Raw genomic sequence first — 17,088 nt, forward strand, 5'->3', positions numbered from 1 at the left:
GCCAAGCTTGACTGATCTTGCTCGTAGAACAAGCCCTCTTCCTATCATAAGTGGAAAGCATTATTCTCTTATTTCCCACGGGAGGATCTTAAAGACATTAACAAAGGTTTGGTTTATCTGAGGCTTAAAATCAGGCATGTTTTTTACGGACGGGAAAACTAAAGCAGGGTATAGTTGAGAGATGCTTTCTCAAAAAGTTGGTCCCAGTGTCCTTCAAAGACTCCCTATAACAAACCCCCCCCCAAGTAGGGGGGCTCTCTCCCCAGTGGGACTTCTCTAGACACAAAGAATAATCCTCCTTGGGACTTGGAAGCCCATGGTAAGGCAGAAGCCTGGGATGCCAGGGAAAAAATTGGAACTAGTCCCAGGGAACCATGACTGGGGCCAACTCCAGGCTGACTCTTATTCAGACCCACAGGGAAAGAGCCCGTCTGTGGGATTTGCCATCTGATGGCTCCTTGTCACTGGCAACACAAGGTCTGCTGACCGGCTGGGCGGAGACAACCACAAAGCCTAGAATTATTTTCGAGGCTGGAATCTAAATCTCCCCCCGACGTGGCATGCTTGAGAATCTGGAGCAGGTGCCACTTTTCACCAAGATAAGGGAAACTGATTGCCCCCGAGAGGCAGGTGAGCTCCAGATGTGGGTCCCCGGGGCGGCGTGTCTCCGTGGCGCGGGGCCAGATTAAGATCAGCCTTGGCAGGTGCTCGTTACGGTGAGCAGCACAGATTATTCCGTGCAGGGCTCGCTGTTGAGTGAAGCGCTTCTCAGAGTGGGTATTAAAATTTAATAGAAACTTCGATTTCCCACTTGAAAAATAGAGGTATTCCTGCAAACTATTCCAGCTTATTTTACCCCTGTTTCAGGTCAACTCCTTTTTTCTTTTTTTGTAATTCAAATCTGATGATAAGCCAGTCCAGTGCATTTGTTAGCAGAATGATCTCGACGCCCTGACGGAACTTCTTTCCGTTACACCGATCTTTCAGGGGGGTCACAGAGAGAAGTGGATGAGTCTGATTCACTGGGAACCTACTCTTAAAAGTAAATGTTCTTTGAAGGTCGTGGTAGGGGGGTGTTGCTGGTGAGCTATTGTGGTTGGGCTTTACGGCCCCCAGAGAGCTTTGCTTTTGGCATTGTGAAAAGGAAATGTTGTCAAAACCAGACTTCAGACTAAATGCATCACTGGAGTTACATGCTGAATGACCACTGGGAACCAGGGCTCCAGTCAGGCTGCCTCGGGCATGACTATAATCCAGTACTGTTAGAAAATTTAGCCAAAGAGAGAATTAATGGTAAAAACCTATATGGCCCTTTGTTATTGTTGTTCAGTCACCAACTCCTGTCCAACTTTCTGCAACCCCAAGGACTGCAGCTCACCAGGCTCCTCGGTCCTTCACTACCTTCTGGAGTGTGCTCAAATTCATGTCCACTGAGTCAGTGATGCTATCTAACCACCTCATCTTGTTGCTTCCAAAACAAAAGAGGTCTTACCTGGCTCTGCCAACCACCACAGTCTGTGCCCACGGTTGCATGATCTCTGAGAAAGAGCCGTAGTCAAAAAATCCACTCAACCACTGACCTTTCTGGGCTACAGGAGGGAAAGCAAGGAAACAGAATATAAAGATGATCAGTTCATTCAAAATACACCAGAACTGGCGAGTGGAAGGTTGGACCTGAGGGGTTATTTGGGGGAGTCTGTTGTTGTTTTTAAACATATTACCGTAGATGGAAACATTAGGCAGCTCAATGTTCATCTGCCTTCAGACCTCATCTCCTATTTCATTTGCTAGTCTGAATAAAAAGAATCATTTATCAGCGAAAGCATCATTTATTGTTAAACGATGGGGTTCAGCTAGCAGAGTTTGCATGCTTTTAAATAAATAACCTGGCTTCTTTCACGAAACACCACAAACATTTGTCAAAAGGCAGCCGAGTCATTAAAGATGTTTTCAAAATGCCTATTTCTACTTTAAAACTTAGCTTACAATTTTGTTTGATTCCACTGATTTCCTTTTGTTTGCTGTTGTTATATCATTATAGCACAAACTGTATTCATTTAACAGTCATGCTCTGCATTGAAGGAGGGAAACAGGATTGAATTATTACAGGTAATATTTTAAAATTTGATTCCACTGATTTTCTTTCAATGGAAATATGAAGATAGGCAAATGATAAGTATCAATATAAACGATCAGATGAGGACTCCAATTTGGGGAAGAGCTTCTCTGCTAGAAAAGCAACAAGATACACTTGCTTTATTTACCGCTGACAAGGATAATCCTACTAAAAGAAAGGGCCATGCCCATATACTCTTAAAAGGTATCAGAAATAGGAGGTTCTGATACCTAAACTTAATGTCATTAACCTCCCTTGTGCATGGGATTTCCTTCACTGGCAAGACACATGACTTTCAACATCTTACTTTAAGAGAAACAACTTCTGTTCCACAGGTATCCATGTTTGACCAAGGCCCCATCAAAGCCTCTGCAAACAGCTGTTTCCTAGCTGCCCTCTCAGCTCACCATTTCTCAGTGAGTCTTCTAATTTGAGCGTGGCCCTCCGCCCCCTAAAAACCCAAGTCCAAAACCAATTAAAAGTGGAGATCCGAGCAAGCTAACCTCTGCTGACTTAAACGGGATGGAGAGTGTTTTATCAAGACTAAACTTGTAATTACTGTGTTCTACATCCCTTGCCTCTATGGCCCCCGTGTAAAATGTGATCATCCATTTCAAAATTATCTCTCTATCGTGAGCCCAAAGCCGATCGTTTAGATTCTGGGCTCGTGTTGGGCGTCAGTTTGAAGAATATCGTGGCACTATCTCCTCTAATAAATGACTTTAACTTTTCACCTAGAAGATATCTGCTTTAACTTATCACAGGGAATCATCTGCTTTCTTTAACGCTTCCACTAAATTAAAATCTGAAGTCACTCGATTTGGGAGCGAGTGTTAGCTGCACAGAGACAGCAGGATGAATTACTAGGGAGTTGATGAAAAAAATATTATCCAAAAACTAGAAAACTTAGTTTATCACAAATTCATTTTATTCTGTGGTTCTCATTAATAATAGCCAGGATAATGCCCATCTACACGTGCACACACACCTGTTCAACTCCTGAAAAAGGGTTCAGATTTTGACGAGGGTTCTAAACCAAACTTCTAAGTGCCTCGGGTTATCGAAGTTTTGGTTAAAAATAATTGTATTCATTCATTTATTTTTGGCTGTGCTGGGTCTTCACTGCTGCGTGGGTGCTTCTCTTGTTGCAGAGCATGCGCTCTAGGACACATGGGCTCATTAGTTGCCGCTCCCAGGCTCTAGAGCACGACCTCAGCAGTCCTGGTGCCTGGGCCTGGTTGCTCTGAGGCATGTGGGACCCTCCCAGACCAGGGATTGAACCCATGCCCCCTGCCGTGGAAGGTGGATTCTTTACCACTGAGCCACCGGGGAAGCCCAGGATACTGAAATTTTAACTTCGTATGCTTGGATCATTTTATGGTTCTTACTTCAATAACAATGATTTGGAACTACAGAATTCATTTCAAAGTGGAAATATTTTTTCTTTAAAATCCCTCCTGCCTAATAGGTTGGTTGATGGAGGGGAGTCACTGGAGGGCTACAGGTATTATCGGTGGGCTTTACTGGGTCCCCTCAAAGAGCAGGTCATGTTCAGATCATCAGCAGAACTTAGAAGCCACTTAACATGGCTCTGCATTATTCCCAGGAGAACACTCATTAGGTCTTGTTCTGATTTCTCCCAGAAATTCCTGCATTTTATGACTGATAGATATCTTAGGCTCGTGGCTCTTATTATAAGTTTTGGTATAAAAATGAGAGGTAGGGCAAAGATTACTATGGTGACTTTTCTACGTCAGAAAAACTATTTAATTTTATTAAGATTAACAAGAAAGGGCATTGGCGGCAACAGGTAAGGTTTTAAATTAAAGTCAACCCTACTCTGGTGATTTTTCTGTCTATAGTTAGGTTTCCGAATTAAGCCAAACTCCTAAGTATTAGCTGTGTGACCTTGCCCAAATCACTTAACTTCTCTGAGCTTGTACAATGGTCATCTCATTTTATCTCTGAGAAACAGGAAATCCAAATAAGATGGTGTATATGGAAGTGCTTCACAGTCCCACCTGGCTTTTCAGGGGGTGCCCACATAGGATTACTAAGCTTTCCTTAGGAAGAATTCTTTTTTTCTTTTTTATCTCTTTGGCTGCACGACAGGGCATGGGGATCTTAGTTCACCAACCAGGGATCCAACTCATGCACCCTGCTTTGGAAGCGCAAAGTCTTAACCCCTGGACTGCCAGGGAAGTCCCTGAATACCTCTTTCTCTTTCAGCAAAATCACAATGACTTTTAAATTTATCTTCTGCATTCCATTCTTTTAAATACAGCCCTTTGAAGGGGGGGTGGGGGAGGGAATAGTTGCAAGAAACAGGCGAAAAAGAACAAACACTTTCCCCAAAAGCCTAAAAAGGTAGATTCGAAATGTAGCAGGAGGATTTGGGGCTTCACAAAAGAACTTCCTGCTAAATAAAGTTTGTTAAAATCGCCAAGTGGACTGACAAACAAGGATGCACGTTTGCCTTAGGTGGAGTTACCTCTCTTTTCCCCTGTTGTTGCTTTTTAAGTTTGGTAAAATAAGCCCCAAAACTTATTAGAGGGATATATTAGATAAATATGGAGGAAGGGCTTGTTCTAGCTCAATATAGCTATCAAATTAAAAGTTCTATCTTCCAACCAGGGACGGACAGTAACTTCCCTGGTGGTACAGTGGGTATGAAGCCGCCTGCCGCTGCAGGGGACCTGCATTCAGTCCCTGGTCTGGGAAGATCCCACACGCTGCGGAGCAACTAAACCCAGGCACCACAACTAACAGCGTCCTTACTACTGCAAGGAGCGAGCCCGCGCCCCCACTAGGGCCCGACAGCACTGAACAGAGAAACACAGCTTCAAAAGCGGCCGCAGAATAAATGAAGCGTCTGTTTACACAGACTAGGTGCTCGCAGATTCTGGTCCTATCACTCTTTGACTTTATGGCTTATATTTAACTGTTTTAAAGTTTTTTGCGGCCATTAGGTAATAATGGCTCCAATAACAGAAGAAATGTACTAATGACTACAGTGCTTAGAACTGACTCAACAGCTGATTTCATTCATTTTTCATTTGCTCTTGATGGGTTTTCTACCTTTTTCTTCAGAGAGCTGTTGTTTTTCCAGATTTCCCTCATTCCCAGGTACTACAGGGGCTCTCTTTCCTTTGTCACATGCTATCGGGCAGGAATCGGTTAGTGACGGAAGGAAAGACTGAAAGCATGGGGGCCAGGGTGCCACAGACCCTCTAACATGCACATACTTGGGTGAGGCCGGCCTGCCAGCATCCACCGAGGGTCATACGGCGCCTTCGTGGGCACAAACTCGATGACTCTGTCTATTGGATCCTTGGAATTCAGGAGAGGAACTGAACTGTATACACTCTAGAAGGCGATGGGAGGGAAAGAGCACAGCGGTCAGTGAACAACTCGTAACTCAGCAACAACCGTGACAGACAGAGAGAGCAGGACCCACATACGGAAGCACGCCCGTTAGTCCCATCCATCAGCTGGAAGCACCCCAATCGAGAGCCAGGCCCTGAGGAACAGGTGCAGCTCGCCAAGTCTCACGTGGGAGCCTGGTAGAAAGTGCGGCGATTGGACTCTTGACTTCAGTGCGCCCAGGCTCTCTGGGAAGTCCCCTAGAGGGGTGGACACCGACGACAAAGGGGAAAGCTCCACAGTGAGAAGCTGGGGTCTGAGCCTAGACAGGACTCAAGGCTTCCCTGGCTGGAAATCATCAGAAGCGGGCCTGACCTCTGAAATCCACAGGTGTTTTTAAAGAAAGGTAGGAGGCAAAAGATGGCTTTAAGGAAAAAAAAAAAAAAGAGAAAGAAATCAACAGCTTCTAGAGAATATTTTGTAAGAAAAACAATCCTTCTCCCATAAACGAGTCTCACATGCTGAGGCAGTGAGCTGTGGTGAAAAGGCCGGGTTCTTCGGGCTTTTCGGTGCTGGCAGCAAGCGGGGAGGACTCACCTTCGGCATGTAAGACAGCCAGTGCAGGACGGTGAACACCCCCTCAAAGTCATCACAGACGGTGCTGTGCGTCACCCCGTTGTTGTGCATGATCTGAATGCCCCCCAGCTGGTTGTTCGAGGTGTATACTTCCCTCCCGAGGACCTAGAGAAACAGGCCAGAGAGAAGGCATTCATCCAGTCAAAGAGACAGGCAAGGTCTGCCTCGTAACTGCCACTAAAATGGATTCTTTTTTCTGCAAGACAGAGAGCCCGGCCTCTGCGGGCTGTGTCGAGGGACTGTCTGGACCTTTGTCCTAAAAAGAAAACTCAGAAGACACAAAGGGCGTTTTAGACAACCACATACTCTGCTGCAGTTTAAACCCCAGCAAGCCCCTCTCTATCAGCCGCCACAGATGCGTGGTGGCATCCTGGGCTCTCGAGGGAGATCACAGTGGTGGGTAACGCGGGGGCCCCGAGACGCAGGCCATGCCACGCTGCTGCCTGCAGACGCAGAAGGGGGGTGCTTGGCTGCTGACACCCTCGAGCAACGAGTCTCAGTTAAACAGAAGCATCGAGAGGTATGGACTCCTCATTTTTTCCAAGGGTTACTCTTCCCCTTTACATTTGATGTTTCAAGTGAAATCCTGAAGCAACTCATGACACAGACATGCAGCCTGGAGCCTAAAGTCCTCTTTGTGTGCTGGGCACTGGGCTGTGATTTACGCCCAAACCCACTTCTCCTGGGTCCTTTCCTCCCCAGGTTCCAGGGACTTCAGGGTCTCAATTTCCTGGTCTATCCACCCCTGGAGGAGTTTAGCTCTTGTGAGGGTAAAGGGCACTTGTGATTGGAAACCATAAAGTTTCCTTTAAAAAAGAAAAAAAAAGAAAGAACATTCTTCGACTCGGAAACTGTAGGGTTTCTTTTCCCCTTGAAGACTGGTTAATAATTTCTTTTGGGGAGGGAGGTTTTCTGACCCAGCAGATGGAAGCTGGGCAGCCTGACCACAGACTCCTGCAAACTGCTGAGTGTGTAGTAATTGCCAGTCATCTACGGTAGCCCTGGAGAGCTCTTAACAGTTGTGGAGCCGCTTACTGTATGTTACCTTTTCTTTCTTTCCGCTTTCTCCTCCTCCTCTGGAAATAACCACAACACAAAATTCCTTACTTTTATTCATTTCCAGCCTCTGGGGGAGAACCTAATAAAGGAGAGACCAGCGAATTCTACCTGTATATTCCCATTTTGCCCCTTCCTGTTCAGAGCTGTGAGCGGCTCCCCTACAGGCTGGGTCAGCCCCGGGATCAAGACCTGCCGAAGGCTGAGGAAGGGGGCAGCCAGAGCCATCACCTCTCTGGGACCCAGCTGGCCTGGGTTCCATTTAGCTTCAGCTACAAAGGGAAGAGGGGCAGGCTTCCCAGGGGGCTCACTGGTAAAGAATCCGCCTGACAATGCAGCAGACGCTGGTTCGATCCCTGGGTGGGGAAGAACCCCTAGAGAAGGAAATCACAATCCACTCCAGTATTCTTGCCTGGAAAATTCCATGGGCAGAGAAGCCTGGAGGGCTACAGTCCACGGGGTCGCAAAAGAATCAGACACTCACTTAGCAACTACACAGCAGGAGGAAAGGTGGAAGAGACTCTTCTGAAAGGAATATGGGAGGCAAAATGGCTCTCAGATTTCTGCTTTCCTTACTAGGGAAGCAGAGAGACAAGCCTTCACAGGCACCTCTGAGCTGAGCAACATGCCCAGCAGTGCCTTTGAAGGAGCCTCTGGAAGCGGGGAAGCCGAATCTGGCCACTGGGCTCCCGTCCTCCGCCTGGTCTGTCATTCATCTCAGCCCAGGCGCCACGGTTCTCTTCTCATTCTCCTGCTGTCTCTTTCCATTTGCCCTCTCCCTGACTGATACACTGATCTCTCGGTCACTTGGCTTTCTGCTCCACTGCGTCCATATTACTAATAACACCTCCGCCACGGCCAGTTTACCTCATGAAGGCAGGAGCACATCATTACAAAATAAACTCATAACTTTGACATTCTAGCAAATACACGCCGTTTGTTATTTTTATGGCTTTAGTCTTTCTAACAGGCAGAGGGCATTACATACCTGTTTCCTTTCTATCTTTAAATGTGTGCACACATGCACACTCGCACACGCACCAGGAAACAAGACAGAGCAAAAAAAAAAAACAACAACAAACCCAACCCCCAGCAAACGTCCAGAGCAGTCAGATGACGGGGGACCCTGGTGGAGGCAGAAGCCCTGTCACTCAGGGAGGCCGCGCTCCGATCTGGCTCTGGTTTTATGGACGTCATAAACCCGATGGCCCACAGCTGGTCCTTCTGGGACAGACTGCCTCTCTGCCAGAAGTCATTTGGTGTGATCAGCAGTATTTTTAATTATTAAAATAAAATTGGAAAGGGGGAAAAGAAATAAAAAGGAGACACTGCACTGACCCTGAATATCTGATACCCAGAGAGTATGTCAGGGGCCCAGAATGCCTTGCTGCCTAGAAGCAAGAAAATAGCTAGGGCTATTTTGTACTCAGAAATGCTATTTCCTTTCCCATGAAACCCTGTCTCTAGGACTTGATAACGTCCAACCACTTAGAACCTCACGCCTCTCCCAAATCAGTAAGGCCCCATAAAGAACCAGTCTCAGAAAAAGGGGCTGAAACGGACGAAGAGATGCTTAGCTGTTCAAATACACCTTCCTCAGACATCTTTGCCCCGCTCATTTCAAAGAGGAAGAGAGCCTCCAGAACTGGGTTCCTCCTGGAGGCTTCCTTGCCCACCCATTCCACCCCATATTCTTACATCTAATGGGAGTCAGATCAGGAAGGAGCAGGAGTTAATCACTTAGCATGTCTTCCCTTTACCAGTGGAAACTCAGGTTCTGACATCTTGGCATTGTTCTGAAAAGGCAGCAGTATTTCTACATTTCCTCTCCTCTGAGGAAGAAAACCAGGGCTTACTACAGCCAAGAACACCATCCTGGGCTAAAGAAATGTTTGCCATCTGAGACGATTCATTACATTTGGGAACTAAAGATAAAAATTATATGACAGACAGAGTATCCGAAGAGCTCTCTCTGGTCAGCCTTATCGCAGGAGGTAGGCGGTAGGGGGTGGGGGCAGGTGCAGAGGGGAAGGACACACAAAAAATGAAGCCTGCTTCACTAACCACAAACAAATGCAAACAATCATGGCTACTTAACAATTGGGGAAGAGAAGGCAGGAGCCTCCAGTTCATCTTCAATGACCATATGTTTGCAGCATGCACCAGGAGAATGAGGGCGTACAACAGCTCCTGACTGACAGGGGTCGGGGCTAACTCAAGTGGTCTTAATGATTTTAGAATACTTCACAACAAAAGCTCCAACTGCAGAAGCTGAACCCATTCTGCCCAACTCTGAAATGATGGCACTGGAGCAGTTACGTTAACCCTGATGAGCATCAGGAGGGCAGAGAAAATGACCCACCTAGACAGAATGACTGTTACAGTCTTCGATCTGTTGCCCTACCAACCTTCTATGGTAAAACCCGGGGTACACAACCCTCATCAATAGAACATTTTCGTGAAGTAGGTGAGCTTCATTCATCAGTTTTTTACAACCTGGACACACCCATTCGTGTAGAGGTCATGCTGCTTGCCACATTCCATTTCCGAAATTATTCCTTGCACACTTTACACTACATGATTCAAACTCTTGCTTTATCTGCCCATCAGCATCAATAACCACTTAAACACAGGAACCACTCAAAACAGGGGACTCTGCTGAGGCCCTACTTTGCCACCTCCTCCCAAGTCTGAGTCGAGAGGCAGTGCCATGAAATACTAGGAACAGGCACCATCTCAGGTCCCCTGCTGAAGAGTGTCGATGCCGACAGAGCTGAATGAGGGCTCAGGCTGAAAGAGGATCTCCGTTCACTCTCCACATAAAATTAAGCCTCAGCCAGCACTCAGTCATTCCAGCTGGCAGACCTGGGAATCAAGGGCACTGCCTCTAGCCAGTGATTAGCAGGACGCCAATGTTAGAGGCTCCGTGAAAGATGCTGCAGAGCCTTTAGAAATTCTGAGATGCACAGGCAGTACAAATGAATGCAGTCACACACACACATACACACACACGCACACGCACACAGAGGCCTGAGCCACTGCTGCTGTGGCTGCTTATCTGGAGACGCTGCAGACAGCTCAGGTTTACCCCAGCTGACAGGCAATGAAAACAGTCTAATATACCGCCTGCTCTCGCCCTTAAATCCCTTTTTGGAGATCAAGATAAACTCGTTTCTTCCCTTCCCCAGTGCTCCAGACGTTTGAGTGAAGTGGCAGAGTATTGTGAGGTTCTGTGCAAATGAAATCACTGTGTAATACTGAATGAGTGTAGTATTTACTTGTCAGGATATTTGTCAGCACACAGGCTTTCGAGCCTTCCAAGTTTCATAGATGCAACTTTAGCTCAATTTTTTTCAAAAAAGATTGCTTTTGTCCTGATATATACATATTACATCAGGGCCCCTCAGACTTATAAGCAAATATTTGCAATTGTGTGCTGCAAATGTGAAAAATAATGATGCATATCGATGCATTAAAAAATGAAAATTCTGCTGCTGTTTTCTCCCACTTTATCCAGCCTTTTCCCCTTTAAACATTCCTGGTGGATCTAAAAATTCAGCTATGCACGTGGAGTCCATCCCCTTTCTCATTAGGGTATCTCCACTCTCCAGAGGATTTCAGGAGGGGTTTTGTAAATTTCCTGAGCAACTGTCATCACTGGATTTCCTCCATGATTTTAGACATTAAAGTCACTCTGGGATCTGTCGGGTTATTGATAAAGGTTTGGTTAAGGCAGAAAGGGAGAGAGAGATGAGAAAGAAAAGGTGGGAAGAAGGAAGAAGTGTTAAAATAGGGACAAAGGAAAGGAGAAAGGATGCTAGAGAGGAGGAGGGAGGGGGAGTGAAGAGAGGAAGGGGAAGAAAAAAATGTAATAGCTCATCTACTCCTGGTGCTAACACCCTCCTCCTTGACCTGAGAGGACTACATTTTTAAAAGCTGACAAGTAATTCAATCTCCAATTAACAATTTTAAGTGGCGCAGCACATATTACTGTGTAAATGTTTCTCCAGGAATACGTCCAAGGGTGAATGGAATTAAACCTCTAGGGAGACGGGACCAGTGCCGATGAGACCAAGAAAATTTGGGGGTTCCAAAATATAGTCCCTTAATACAGAGACCCAGGGTTGCAAATCCCTCGCCTGCTTTGTTGCCTCTATTGTATCACTGGAGAGCTGGTTGGCAGCTGGCGGGCTGGGGCTAGAGAAGGGACACAGTGGCATACTGGTGGCACAGGATGGGGCAGCCTCTGGTGTGAGCCGAGGCTGGATTCAATGCCACCCACTGCAAGACCCAAATCTCTTTGTGTGTGTGTGTGCGTGCTCAGTCTTGTCTCCAACTCTTTGCGACCTCAATGGACTGTCCATGGAATCTTCCTGGCAAGAATACTGGAGTGGGTTGCTGTTTCCTTCTCCAGGGGACTCAGGCGTCTCCTGCATTGGCAGGTAGATTCTTTACCACTGCGCCACCTGGGAAGCCCCAAAATTTCTTTATAAGCAGCAAAATTACAAACTGGTCAGGTTTGCTGATGGATAAACTGGAGCAAAGGGACTGTGCTACCAGTGGTATAGAAAGGATATTTACGGGACTTCCTTCGTGGTCCCATGGTTAAGAATCCGCCTGCCAACGCAGGGGACACAGACTGGATCCCTGGCCCAGGAACTAGGGTCCCACACGCCACAACTGAGCCTGTGAGCCACAATGACTGAAGGCCACGCTCTAGAGTCAGGGCTTTGTAACAAGAGAAGCCACTGCGATGAGAAGCCAGCGCACCAAAGCGAGAGAGATGCCGCGTGTAGCAACGGAGACCCAGTGCAGTCAAAAATAAGTACATGTTTTAAAAAAGAAATGATATTTATGCAAAAAGAAACTGAGATACAGGGAGAATATAGGAATGAGGTAGATGGCAGAAGGAGGAACTGGGGTAGAGAGGAACCTCATGACAGTTTACTTGTCAAACGTATGAGAAAAAGGCATAGACTTCCAGAGTCAAAACTGATGCCAGATAAAATCACTCATCTCAGGGATCCATCAACTGCTTATTTAGCTGCAGACTTGAGCACACTGACAATAAATTATTTCCAAATACAGAAAAAAAAAAAATGTAAAAGTCTGGTCTATTGACATATAATTCACATATAGTGAAATTGCCCATTTTTAGGTGTACAACTCTATGAAATCTGACATCACACAGGTGTATAACCACCACCCACAATTGCCCCCAAAATTTTCATCAGCCCCCAAAATGTTCTCATTTCCTTTGTAATCAATTCCCTTCTCCCACTCCTGACCAACATGGATCCTTGTGTCTCAACAACGTTGCCCTTTCTAGAATGCTAGCTTCTTTCAGTAGCATTATACATCTGAGAGTCATTGATGCTCACACAGGTGGCAGCTCCTTTTTTACTGCAGAGTAGTATTCCATTTTACAGAAATACTACCACCTGTCCATCTGCTTGCTGTTAGCTGACATTTGAGTTGTCTCCAGGGTCAGGCAACTACGAATAAAGCTGCTATACATTGCCATACAGGTTTTTGTATCAATGCACGTTTTCATTTCTGCTGAGTAAATACCTAGGAGTAAGACTGCTGGCAAAAGGAGAAGAGGGCATCAGAGGATGATGTGGTTAGATAACATCACTGACTCAATGGACGTGAATCTGGGTAAACTCCAGGAGACAGGGAAGGACAGTAAAGACTGGCCTGCTGTAGCCCATGGGGTCACAAAGAGTTGGACATGACTCAGAAACTGGACAACAACAGGATTGCTAGGATATACTGTAAGTGGATAACTTTTTTAAAAGAAAGCTAAACTTTTTCTAGGTGAGTGTACCATTTTGCAGTCCCACCAACACGTGTGAGATTTCCAGTTGTTTTGCATCCTCACCAACATTTAGCATGTCAACTTAAATTTATATTAGTAGGGTCTAACTGTGGTTTTAATTTGTGTCTCCCTTGAGAGTCCCTTGGACTGCAAGGAGATCCAACCAGTCCATTCTGAAGGAGATCAGCCCTGGATTTCTTTGGAAGGAATGATGCTAAAGCTGAAACTCCAGTACTTTGGCCACCTCATGCAAAGAGTTGACTCATTGGAAAAGACTCTGATGCTGAGAGGGATTGGGGGCAGGAGGAGAAGGGGACGATAGAGGATGAGATGGCTGGATGGCATCACTGACTCGATGGACGTGAATCTGAGTGAACTCCGAGAGTTGGTGATGGACAGGGAGGCCTGGCGTGCTGCGATTCATGGGGTCGCAAAGAGTCGGACATGACTGAGCGACTGAACTGAACTGAATGACTAATGATAAATATATTTTTATGTGCTAATGATAGTATCTTTTTATGTGCTTATTTACCCATCCTTATACCTTTGGTGAAAGGTCTGTTCAAATTTCTTACCCATTTAAAAAGTTACTGGGTTGTTTCCTATTATTGAGTTGTGAGAACTCTTGTGTGTATATATATATATATATTTTTTTTTTTTTTTCCTTCCCCTAGTCACCTCCCAGTGGTTTTTCTGACTAGATATGGGACATGAGGTTGGTACTGGAAGGCAGCTGGCAGTGTGACTGCCTCTGCCCACCAGTGGAGGCACAGAGTTTGGTGCCTTCTGTGACCTGGCTTCTTAGGGAGTAATACCGACCTTTCATCTCTTCAGCCTTTCTGTTTGTGTTTTCTCATCTATATCTGGTGGGTGGCAATTTAATGTTTTCCTCTTAAAACACATGAAAAGCCTGTTACTGTCTTAACACAACAGGCACAGTTGTGCCTTTACTTTCCCACAGTAAATGCTGGGGAACTGCCACCCTTCTCACTGCTCTATAAAAACTCAGCCTTGGTTGGTATTTTCAGCAAGCTGAACTACTATAAGCAACAGAAGTCTTTCCTATTAGTGCTAATATGTGTTGGGGCTCCTTAAGCAAAACGAGTAGTTTGGTTTGCCTCTCCTTTTAGTTTTCCCCAGTGGAGATGCTGGGTTTTTCTTTCAAAATTCTTTACCTGGGCTAGAATTAAGCTAGTAACTCTATATACTATAAAGTCATATCACATTAGGGTTGCTCTACTGAGCTGCATAAACCTGCTTTATCTGTTGAGAAGACATTTTATCAAAGGGTTAGATAGAAAATTAAGATACCCACAAGCTGATGATATGTTCCAACGGTCTTGACTTCCCATATTTGCATCTTATACTCTTGGTTAAATTCGGATGAGTTCCTTTCCTAAATAAACACTGATTTCTCACTTCCTCTTATGTGCAAACTATTTTAAAGGGCTTAAATTCTAGACTCTGAGACATTCAAACTATTAGGACCCAATCAAGAATAAACCAGAAAACCTCGAAGCCTGGGCATGGTAATTTGTATCAATCTAAACTGCTCTTAAAGCTTCTCCTTTCATAATTCAACACTCCTGACGGTGGACATTAGCTGATTAGACTGTGTGAAGGCAGCCGCTCTGAATGACAGGGGACACAGCCAGATCTGGATCCATGCACAGGGGACATTCCTGAGAATGATGAACAGTCAGGAGTCAGGTTTCTAAACAGTCTCGTTTCCTGCGTCTTTATCATATTCACACAGCAGTCTGTGCACAGCCAGGGACCAGGTCCGTCTTCGCCCCAGAAGACTGAAGTCCTTGCATTTCTAATCTACCACCGTGTGCAGTTCTTGCACTTTTAATTTATGAGTGTTTGGGGGGGACCTCTCTGACTTGGGAACATATTGGCTCGGTCTAATGCTTGGAGATTATTAAACTCGGAGCTATGCTCCACTATCAAGTCTACAGATCTTTTATTTAGAAGATATGGTGCTCTAAATGCACAAAGAGCTCCCTGTCACCTTCACATTAAAGCCCCTAGTGCCTGGTAAATGGAATTATATAGCTGTCATCTCCTTTCCCCAAAGTTTTAAGAGTACAATGGGCTCATTTTTTCACACTCCATCCCAGCTTCAGAACTAAGAGACCTACTTTGTATTGATTTAAGGTCTCAGAAATAAATAAACCTGCTTCACCGCTGTGATTCACAACAAATTCATGATACACTATTGCATGATATATTTCAAGCTCTGGCCCTGGCTCTCTTTTTCCTCTGGTGAGTGATGGGGGAGGTGGGAGGTAGTGGGGAGCTGCAGAGCTGACAGCCGGATGGTTATTGGAGATGGCTGCTGACTGCAAATCCAAGAACAGACACTGCTGGAGGAGTATGGGAATTTTTTTAAAACTGGGGGGCAGGGGTGAGAAGCTAATTTACTTGGGTTTCAGGCAGGGGCTGGGGGGAGAAGAATGGTTAAGGGGAGAGGAGAGGGAGAGACACAACAGCAGAACTTTGACTGAACACTAATTTGCAAAGACAGAACGATGAACATGGCTGGAAAGAAAAGTGAAGAAAATCCAGCCCAAGGAGGCATAACATCTAAATGACTGGGAAGATGAAGATGCTCAGCTGCTCTGCTGAGGGCACCAGGCCTTGGGGGGCACTTAGCTTGAGTTCAGGGACGATGTTTTATGACAGGCAGAACATGTACAGACCCTACACACCCCAGAACCTGTGAAGTGGAGGCATCTCTTGATTCCAAGACTCAGGGAGCATCCAGCCCTGGGGACTGGATAGGATGCTCTGGAGAGAGGGCAGACATAGAGCGGAGGTCACACATATGGGTGAGCCAGAGATTGCTCCCTGAGCTGAGAGAATGAGAAATTAGTATCCTGGTTTTGTGTGCCCAGGGGGCTTCAGAGTTCCTCAGTCTACATCACCCTACTGAGTCCTGAAACAAGTACCACTAAACTAATTTTAACTAGTATCTGAATATATAGCTCTCAAAAAGACCTATCTTTGGACTTCCCTGGTGGCCCAGTGGTTGCGAATCCACTGAATCCACTGCCAGTGCAGGGTACTCAGGTTTGATCCCTGGTCTGGGAAGATCCACATGCTGCAAGGAGCAACTAAGACCAGGAGCCTCAACTCCTGACGCCCGTGTGCAGAGAGCTAGCGCTTGGCAATAAGAGGAGCCACCGCGACGAGGAGCCCACGCACCACAGCTGGAGAGGGGCCCCCACTCTCCACAACTGGAGAAACCCCACGTGCAGCAACGAAGACCCAGTGCAGCAAAAAAAAAAAAAGACCCTATCTTCCAGTCCTGTATCACGACCTTGACTTTTGACAAGGCGGGCGATGGGAAGGCATAAAAGCCTGGGCGGACAGCATGCAGCAGATCCCTAAGGTTCTAGAGAGTACTATGTCAGAGTCGTGAGTTTTAGCTGTTCCTCCGGTAATTAAAACTCATTTCATATTTTCAGCTGGCCAGAATGTTATGAATCCAATTTCTTTGCTATCTTTGAAGAGCATTTTCATCTTCACTACATTTGTTCTTGAGACAAGACGACTTTGAAAGCAAAAATACATGGGAAAGAGTGGTTCTATTCAGTTCTACAATAGGCCAGAGCATCAAACTGGAGTCACTTTGTTAATTTTGAACTACTATTTAGGAGGAATTAGTTTGTCTGTATAGAGAAACAGACTAGGAAGAACTTCATACAGATTAAATGGATTGGCTTAAAGAGTACTGGGTTGCCCTTCAGTCGAGTTTTTCAAGCATCACTGAATGACTATTTGGTAATGGAGTTACAGCGGAAATTCAAACAACAGTTGGGCAGTGGGACTTTGAAGGACCCTTCTGCTTCCAGCAATAATTCTAGGACCACTTGTTCTCATCAGGAACCACATCACCACCACCACCACATGGCACTTGACTCTTCTGTAATACGGAAAAAAAATTTTAACTGTTATGCTCTATAACTCCCATTCCGAACCTTGCTAACACAGTAATTTACGTATCACTAGTATGTAATCGCACTAACACAGAATTCTCTCACATGTAGTCACTTTTTCAGACTCCCCACCAGTGCCCCAATCTATTCTC

The 17,088-nt window shown here is 45.7% G+C and overlaps 1 protein-coding gene across 4 annotated transcripts in view; it reads right to left on the bottom strand.

The window, feature by feature from the left end:
- ACACA (acetyl-CoA carboxylase alpha) overlaps positions 1-17,088 on the bottom strand; it is a 244,316-nt gene that overhangs the window by 37,436 nt on the left and 189,792 nt on the right. For all 4 annotated transcript variants that reach the window (XM_069602731.1, XM_069602732.1, XM_069602734.1 and 1 more), the window contains 3 exons: positions 6,077-6,220; positions 5,362-5,482; positions 1,493-1,589 (listed from right to left, as the gene is read on the bottom strand). In XM_069602731.1, coding sequence (XP_069458832.1) covers positions 1,493-1,589; positions 5,362-5,482; positions 6,077-6,220 — 362 coding nt within the window. The remainder of the gene's footprint in view (positions 1-1,492; positions 1,590-5,361; positions 5,483-6,076; positions 6,221-17,088) is intronic.

The sequence above is a fragment of the Ovis canadensis genome, chromosome 11 (genome assembly GCF_042477335.2).
Source record: "Ovis canadensis isolate MfBH-ARS-UI-01 breed Bighorn chromosome 11, ARS-UI_OviCan_v2, whole genome shotgun sequence".
Classification (NCBI taxonomy): Eukaryota; Metazoa; Chordata; class Mammalia; order Artiodactyla; family Bovidae; genus Ovis; species Ovis canadensis.